The 9,762-nt window shown below is 28.2% G+C and overlaps 1 protein-coding gene across 1 annotated transcript; it reads left to right on the top strand.

Moving 5' to 3' along the window:
• Positions 1-1,848: 1,848 nt before the first annotated feature.
• Positions 1,849-6,987, top strand: LOC140664500 (arrestin domain-containing protein 17). The gene is made up of 7 exons (XM_072889642.1): positions 1,849-2,179; positions 3,475-3,630; positions 3,768-3,979; positions 4,390-4,572; positions 4,695-4,906; positions 5,062-5,258; positions 5,481-6,987. Exons 1-7 carry the CDS (start codon positions 2,065-2,067, stop codon positions 5,612-5,614), a joined length of 1,209 nt encoding a protein of 402 aa, XP_072745743.1. The 5' UTR covers positions 1,849-2,064; the 3' UTR covers positions 5,615-6,987.
• Positions 6,988-9,762: the final 2,775 nt, after the last annotated feature.

Raw genomic sequence — 9,762 nt, 5'->3', positions numbered from 1 at the left:
TAAAATAAAATATGAGATAAAATATTTCTTTATTATATCTCAGTTATATGAAATAATATTTTCTTTTTAAAAGCAAGATTATTATATTATATAATAGAATATAATACGTACTGTGTTTTTTTTCTTAATGTAATGTATCACAATGTAGTGATGATATATATATAATTTGAAGTTACTTTAGTAAATCAATATGGAAAAGAAATCTACTATGATGTGTGTGTGTATGTATGAATCTCGAAAACGGAAATATTATACGAATAATATCAACTAGTGCACTTATAAAGCATAAACTAGTACACATGCTATAACATGCTAGCTATAAAATGTTGGAGTTTCGTTATCGATTAATAAATATTAAATCAGAATTTAAATCTACATTTACGAATCTACATTGCAATTTTACATTTATAAATCTATATTTAAATTTTAAAAATAATTATGTTTATAAATAATTATATTTAAATTAACGGAAAAGAGATAGGTGAGATCAACGTTGCTAAAAATATAAAAATATAAAAAGGGAATAATAAAACTATACAAAGAAAAAAGCTTACTAAATTATTCTACAGCAAGGCTCTCGTGTTATTTGTGCCATGACGTTTTTAGTCTCAGGAGTTCTACATTTCCGACTAAACTCGAAATGATGAGTGGCATATATAAATTGTATGTCGATGTGTGCAACTTAACTTTAAATTTCAACGCGAGTGTATGAACTTTACGACCGACCGAATTGCCATTCTATGATGTTCAACGCGGTTGGCATGGACGTGACATCGCGTTTTTATCGTGACACGTTCGCATTTTAGATCCAGTTTTGAAAACGCCGGACGACATATGTGTAATATTACAGTAAATTTCGATGAGATACAATATGGACATACTTTATGTATCGTTATTCCTGCGAGCATTCGCGAAATTACGATAAATCTATAATAAATTCTCGAGCAACGATTCTGCGTTAAACGAGTTTGAAAGTTGATGATGAAGTGAATTTTCCATATAATTACCGTTTTATTGGTTTATCAACAAATTGCGCCGTTTCTGGTAACAAACTAAAAGTGTCTTTCAACAGGTTGCTGATTTCATGCAAATTATAACATACACATTAATGTAAATAGCTAAGAATTTATATGAATAGAAACACGTATAATAATAAATGTCTCTTAAATGAAGTAGATATAAATAGATAAATAGATATAGTATAATTAAATGAAAACCGGAATCTACTAATTAATTTATGCATTGCTAATTAATTTATCTTTTGACGCGTAAATTGCGTCTGAGTCGATGATTATTCATCGTTGATATTGCGCAATATGACCGAAGAGAGACGATATTTTTTAAATTTGATTTCATAATCAATTTAAATTTACATTTAAATTAAACGAGAAATATTATTCTAAATCAAATATAAGAATCGGAATTTAAAGATAATATATATATTTTTTTATTTAACTTTAATTATATTATAAAGATAGAATCGATTTCGTATCTCGTGGATTAGTCACAGAAATGTTTAATATTAAAAATTGAAATCTTGCGACAAATGATAATCTTTCTTGAAATTTTACTAATTATAAGAAAAAATGTATTATAAATGTTGTCCAAAGAATTCATAGGAAAACGTAATTAACTAGATCTGGAATATGTATATAATATATAAATTGAAATGAATAAATTGTTTTGTATTTAAACTGTTTAAAAAAATTAAAACATCAAGCAGGTCGCACATTCAAGCTTTTGAAGTGGGAAATTAAATTCCGCATGGTCGTCTCGAAGAGACCTTGTGCCCTGTCAAGTGGCCTGCGCGTTTTGGAGTAAAGACGGCCCTGTTGACCGCAATGTTGATGCCGACCACGTCATTCGTCGCCTGCGCGAAGCGAGTGCTATACCAACGTGTCTGACCCTCAAGAGTAGCTAGATATAGCACGAGCGACACATAACATAAAGCTGCAACGTCGGTACAATGTGTTAAATCATCGGTGAATACGCAACGCAAATGGAATAATCACAAGTGTCATCCGGAAAAAGGAAAGACCAAAAAAGCGTGACAAATCGATCAACATGGGTCTGAAAGACTTCCGGATAGTATTTGACAATCAATGGAGTACGTATTACCCAGGGCAAACCGTGACAGGTAACATCGTCATCATCTTGGACAGCACAAAAAAAATTCGCGGTGAGTCCGGCTCTTAAAAACAATGTTCAATATTGTTACACAGAATTACATGTATATCTTGCTTATTATGTTGTTTTTTTAACATTTCTGTTAAGTCTATCGATGACACTTGTCACACCTCTTTTATTTTCATATCATTTAGCACGTTCTCGATTAGATTAGATTTTTTATTTGATTATTTAGAATGGTAAGATTATATATTTAGAGAAAAAATAGATTATTCAAAGATATTATTTAGAAGAATGATGGATTATTCAGAGGAATAATAAAAAATATGCAAATAATCCAAATTATTATTAAAAACATATTATTGTGTAAGTTAATTTAAAATATATTATTATATAAGTTTAATATACGCGATGTATTGTATAATAGGCACTTATATACGAGTGGGCGTTTATTGTTGACATAAATAGTTTCTGACTTTCATTTGTCTTTGAAGTTTGACAGTACATGTTTTAATATTTTTTAATATCACTAATTTACAGACCACGATATATACATACAATTGTAGATTTTGTTCTTGTATATTATTTATGATTTCTACATTGTTAATCATTAAAATTTTATAGTAATGCAAAAGTCTATAAATTAGTTCAAATATAATAATCTAATAAATTAGTCTAAGTACGAATAACCGAAAGTACACAATATAAATAATTCGCTTACGACAATATCATAAACAATTAACGTAATTGCAAAAGTTGAAGATTTTTGTCTTATTTAGCTTCCGTCTTTTATTAAAAGAAAGGATGATTTGGAATATGCTATATATATATATATATATATATATATATATATATATATATATATATATACAACAAAATACATCCTATTTGTTACATTCCACGCAAGCGATCTTTTTCTATTCTTACAATATGTAAGGATTAATTATAGAACAATCACACATATACGCACGCACCCACGCACCCACGCGTACTTTCGTGTCGGTCCACTTTGTCGTTTCCTTAGGCATTGTTTTATAAATTTGCTAAAATATATTAGATATATCGAATATGAAGAGTATTGCTTTTAAAGTGAACAGAGAATTTATGTTTGCATCTTAATTTTTTATATTAAGTTAAATAAAGTAAAAATTCATGAAATAATTTAATATAAAAATAATTTTAATATAATTTTAAATAATTTTAATATAAAAATAATTTAATATAAAAATTGTGTTGTATTTTTGAAGCAATGAAGCATTGATGAAAAAATTAAGAAAAGAAGAAATTAATAGATATGGAGAAACATTCTTTTCTATATTTATAACGTTTGTCATCTCTTTCACGCAGGTATAAGCGTGAAAATAAAGGGAGAAGCGAATACTTGTTGGACGACTGACAAACAAGAGATGGATGAGAGAGGACAATATCGGGATGAAACTCAAACTGTTACGGCGCACGAAGAATATTTCGAAACGAAATACTACTTGATTGGATCTGCCTCGGGTAAGGTCAGATTGTCCATTATATACAATCGAATCTTTTTATTCTTAGTATCAAGATCTAACAAATTCTCCATTCTTTAACATTCTTCTCCAGTTTCCATTCTATTCTTTTTATACATAAATATATTCTTTTATTAGGTGGAGAAATTGAAATACAATCAGGGGAACACAAATTTCCATTTACATGTTCTTTACCGACAAACTTACCTAGCAGCTTTGAATCGGATTTTGGACACGTTCGATATGTTGTCAAAGCTACGTTGGATCGTCCTTGGAAGTTTGATCAAGACGTTAAAAGTCCTTTTACAATCATCGCTCCTTTAGATTTAAATCAAGAACCCACAGCAGCTGTTTGTATCAAACTTTTTTACATTAAATATATTTAATATATAGGATCTAAATTAAATAGAAATTGATATTAGAATTTTAATTGGAATTTAAAAGTATATTTTTAATTCTCTATTAATCTAGTTAACAGATTCTAATATAATTAAGTTTCTCATATTATATCGTTTAATATATTATGTGGTCTGTAAGAGATCTCAGTCTTTAAAAAAAATTTTACTAAACGTAAAAGATGTATAAAAAATAGTTGTAATCATATGTATTGTATTTTTATATATGTGTAAGGCTTTATATTGTAGCAACATTTATCTCTAAGAAGAGAGAAGTTAAACTTCATGACATTTGTGGAAAATTAAAATAAATCTCCATTAGTGATAATACGAATGACAATAAGCAAATGTAATTGTATTTTCAGGAATCCGTGAGGCAAGAAATGACCAAGACATTTTGTTGTTTGTGCTGTGGCACGCCACCATTAACCGTAAATTTTTCACTACCAGTTCGAGGATATGTGCCCGGACAATCGATGCCGATAAAGATAAATGTGGAGAATTTGTCAAACATCGTTGTAAACAGCGTCAAGCTTAAGCTCTGTAAGGTATGTAATAATAATTTAGCAATCAAAATTTGGCACACTGGAGCCGGACAACGTCTGTCGATGATGTCTCAAAGCTTGGACGAATTTCTTGTCAAGAAATAATAACGTATCGTGAAGTCCAGATCGTGACTTTTCGCGCTACTACACCACGTACAGACACCAAAACGGAGGAAATTGTAGTGACGGAAGTCAGCAAAGGACCGGTCGAGGGAGGTGGAAGTGCCGATTACGAGCAACATTTGGACATTCCGCCTCTTCCACCATCGAACCTCGCTAATTGTCACATTATCGATCTCGAATATAATTTAAAAGTTGAAGCGTGCGTCGAAGGATGGTTAGTTTTTCTTTATCTTTTTTTCATATCTCATTTTTGTATAAATAAATTTATAAAATAATACAGCAATTTAGAAAATAATTTTTAATTAATTCTTTATATTCGTCTACCTGTTTTAAATAATTTATACTTTGCAATATTTTTATACTTTATAGGTATCATCGAAATTTATCCGCCAACACGCTTATTTTTGTGGGAACAATCCCGTTAGCTACTTATCATGCTCCAAGTGCTCCGCCTGTTGAAACGGGTGGTGATTATCCAACGAAGCCATCCGAAGCTGGTTTCGTAATACCTACGGCAAATACTGCGCTGCCTCCATTGCCGGAGTCCAATTTGTATCCAAATTTACGTAAGATTAATATTTTTTCAATCATGATCAATATTTTTCGATATAAAGGAAAGAAGCTTTGTGTATAACATACTGAAATAATAATCAAGAGACGCGGTAGCGTCTCGCGTTAAGTGTTTTATAAGACTGTTTATAACTCGTTTTTTATCATAAAATTTTATTTTTTAAAGAAAATCACAAGTTAATATTCATTAAAATAATTTCTATTAATTTGTCTTTCAGCTCCGCCATCCTACGAGGAGTCATTAACTGGAGCTAGAAATCTTCGCGAACGCGGAGAATCGGAATATGTTTATGGCCTATCTAATCGTTTCGCACCAAGATATCCGGTATATAATTTTGCTCCCGCGCAATAAAAAGAGAACGAAAGATACCGTTATGTTGAGATTGGCTTTTTACAAAATTCTTGGAACACGTACTTTGCTGCTCTGGCGATAGGAGCTTTCAAGAATGCACATAAATTGCTAAATATTTGTATACTCAGCTTTAAAAAGCAATTTCTAATCAGCATTTAGGAAACATATAAATTATAAAGCGCGCAATTTTTTATATATACGCATAATGAAATGAAAAAACGAACAAAGCTTCTTTATACTTGGCATTTATATTTTTTTACATGTATCTCTTTCTCATTAGATGGTAATGATTGGCTGGGAACAAACTCTCGCCGATATATTTGTTTATATTAATATATTTATACAAATATACATATATGAATACGCATAATATTTTGTACATAAAAGTATATTGAATCATGAGACAAGGATTTCAGATCGATGGTTATTGCATTAGCAATTTCGCATATAAGCGCACATTTTTCAAAACAATGCTGCATATAAGTACATGTGTGTGAATATATATTATAGTCACGTATAGTGACGAATAGTGATGTATAGTGAAATAAAAGATCAAATTTATCGAGTATAGCATATTTCATATAATTGTAAACAAAAAATATATCTTTAAAATTTTATATACATTTTATTTTAATATATTTACAAGGCAATAAAAAATAAGGATCTAGTGGATTAAACGGTTGCATAAAGGCAAGATTTCAAGATCATCGAGATTAGAAGAATATCAATGATTTTAAAATTTTCAAAACTGTGAAAACTTTGAAAAAATTCCTTATCAATCGTGAGTTATATGCTTAAAATAAATATAATTTTAAATTATTATAAACAACGGAGATATTTAAATGAATAAAAGATATTATCTTACAGACCTGTACATTATTCAAGATTAATCATAGTAAGTACGTGATTATAGATCATAATAATGTTATACAAAAAAAATATACAATTTTAATATACACTTTTTAATTTTATATTTAATCAGTTTAATAATTTTATTACATACGCATCTGAATTATGCAACGATTTTAATATAATTTGCACAATCAATAATCAATAGGCTATCAATCTTTATAATGATCTCGATAATTATTGTATTTGAAAAATTAACAAGGCACGCTATATTTTTCTGCAGAATTAATATTATTTCCATGTTTTGGGAAAATAACAGTTGCAAACTGCCCTTATCAAGCTGAAATCAAATGTATATAGTTTATTGCATTTATCTTTTGTATCTTGACAAGACATATCTCGATTTCGCGCTTTATTTTCCTAGTTTTTCACTGTCACGCGTAGCATTATCTTAATCAAAACACGGATCTTTAAGCATTGTCTGTAAACGCTGTGTAATAAAATTCCAAAAATTTATTTAATAATTTTAATGAATTTATTATTTAAAATTCCCTTACGTAAAAAATGTTTTTAAATTTGAAATGGGATATAGATATGTACTTTATAAATCAATATCGAATGCATATTTTGTTCAGTTATTAACTATGTTATCAGAATCTTATTCTCTAAAGAACTAAAGTTATTTTGAAGAAATATCTGACTTATGCAATTTCTCCTCAAGCTGATAATACTATTCTAACGATATATAATGTACTACATTTGTATGAATAGTACTACATTTTCTTAGTATTATTTAATGGGATATTTTTATAGTTAATAATTATTACGTAAAAGTATTAATAAAAATTATGATATAATTTTTAAAATACTAAGTATTATAATTAATTAAAAAAAATACATACAATATAAATGATACCTATTACAATTTATAAAATCACCATAAGGAAATTTATAATTAAAATGTGTGTTGTTCAAATAAGATAAACTGGAGAAAAGAATTTATTATAATTATTAAATAACAAGTATGAAATATTGCACGAGTTTTATTAAAAAACATATATATATATCACATATATAATTAACGATATGTACATTATTACATCATGAGTGACAAATACATATATATGTATATATATACATATTTATATGTCACTTACGACTTAATTATGTACCGTTAACTATATATATGAGATTTGCAAATTTATTTGTCAATTAGCGATCAATACCGCGAAAAGGCTCTCCAGTGATATCATTATACCATCGACCAAGACCGTGCATATTAAATAATTGCATAATTCAGGCGCAAGTGTAGTAAAATTATTAAACTTATTAAATATAAAACTAAAAATGTATATTAAAATTGTTTTTGCATAACATTATTATGATATACATATAATTACTTAAGCACGCGTATTTACAACGATTAATCTTGAATAATGAACAGGTCTTTAATGTAGGGTCTTCTATTCTTTTAAATATCTCTACTGCTTATAATAATTTAAAAACATATATCTAAGGAAAAAATTATTTACTTCAAACATATAATTCACGATTGACAAGAAATTTTTTTAAAGTTTTTACAGTTTTGAACATTTTAAATTTGATTAACGCAAATAATATCACTGATATCAAAGATTCTGCATAATCAGACATGATGTACATCATATAATTAATCAAAAAAGCACACTTGAAAATTTAAAAAATGTTGCAATAAACATATGTTTGGAAATGCTTTCTCAAATAATTATAGCTATTTTATTTCTTTATTATATGACGTATAAAATTATAAATAAAAGTTTCGAATTTTGTCATAAATTTATATAAATCATTTAAAATGGACTTTGTACATAATTTCTTTTCAGAGTGTTTTATACTTGAGCACTTTATAAAAAAGTATGCTCAATTATGACAAATCGCGAGATGTGGTACATATGTAAAACTTCTTTTACACAACACTGTAGATCTCTCGGTTGACTATATACCCAGTAAAAAAATATACGACAGAACAGCATGGTCTTGGTCGATGATATCACTGGACAGCTTTTTCGCGGCCTTGAAAGCGCGAAATGAAATATTCGCGAACCTCATGTTCTGATTTTTTGCGGATGGTCAATCAGCGAAACAAACGCGATACGGAATTCAAAGAGTTTTGCCGACGTATTCTATCAAATCGTCGCATGTTATTATTATACGTTATTGCATTGTAACGATCTTGTTGGATTTACAATGTTACCACGACGTCATGCTTATATATACGTAACGATTTTCTGCATTGTTGATGACCTAGCTGATGTTTTGCTTGAACGAATTGATTGCAATTGTGTGATTGCCTCATGACATTATATATATTGCGCATTATTGGCATATTTAGATGAATTATCATCGCGAATTAATGGCTGATGGCAATATTTCACACATTAATATACGCTTTGTATATGTATCGTTACACATTGTATATACTTCGCTACCATATATTTACGATGTCAATTACGTAAGCAGAACGACAGTAGATGTCGACATAGACCTTTCTGATAAGTCGTAGATTGTAACTTTACTATGAAGTAACTACTGGAATTTCGTCTCTCTAATGTACGATGTTTTACATGATAAAATAACGCGGCGAAATCGCGAGAAACTGTGAGCAACAATCGCAGAACTTTTGGAAACAATTGTTTTCACAATTAACAATAAAAGAAAAAGCTAATTTTCAAATTACCTTCAACATATTTTAAAAAATTTTCATTTAAGATAATTTGGCAAAAGTTTTAAACAATCATCTCTGTTTTGTAAAAATATAGATTTAATATAATTTTAATTATATAAACTATATAATTATGTAGCAGGATTTAATCTATTTATTGCGTATATATATATATATAAAGCTCAAGTTCAATACTCAAAGCAATTTTATCGATATGATATATATATATATATATATCATATCGATAAAATTGCTTTGAGAATATCGAACGAATCTCTACGATAATCTTCCATCTAATCAAAATTGACTGAATCTTGACGGATTAATTAATATATGATCTCACACAATGTCGTTATCTATCACTATTCAGTTTTATTGTGTATGCAATTTCATTCTTATTCAATATTTTGATGTAAATTTTTATAAATTAATATAAAATAATTTTATGTTTAAATTCCTTGAAATCTTTTCATATTAGTAAACAACTGAGCAAAGCTAAGAGAATTTCTTATCTCAAATATTCTTAAAAAATCATTCTTGGGTGATAGAGTGTTGTTTTAAAATAATAAAATATTAATAACGAGATTTTTAAATATTT

Source organism: Anoplolepis gracilipes, chromosome 4 (genome assembly GCF_047496725.1).
Source record: "Anoplolepis gracilipes chromosome 4, ASM4749672v1, whole genome shotgun sequence".
NCBI lineage: Eukaryota > Metazoa > Arthropoda > Insecta > Hymenoptera > Formicidae > Anoplolepis > Anoplolepis gracilipes.
This window is presented reverse-complemented; position numbering and strand designations above follow the sequence as displayed.

What these genes read in the sequence shown, in the direction of transcription:
- LOC140664500 (XM_072889642.1), top strand. Translation starts at nt 2,065, where the DNA reads ATGGGTCTGAAAGACTTCCGGATAGTATTTGACAATCAATGGAGTACG. An exon ending in CAGCACAAAAAAAATTCGCG is followed by an intron (nt 2,180 to 3,474) that starts GTGAGTCCGGCT and finishes TCTTTCACGCAG; the next exon opens with GTATAAGCGTGAAAATAAAG. An exon ending in GAAGCGTGCGTCGAAGGATG is followed by an intron (nt 4,907 to 5,061) that starts GTTAGTTTTTCT and finishes TATACTTTATAG; the next exon opens with GTATCATCGAAATTTATCCG.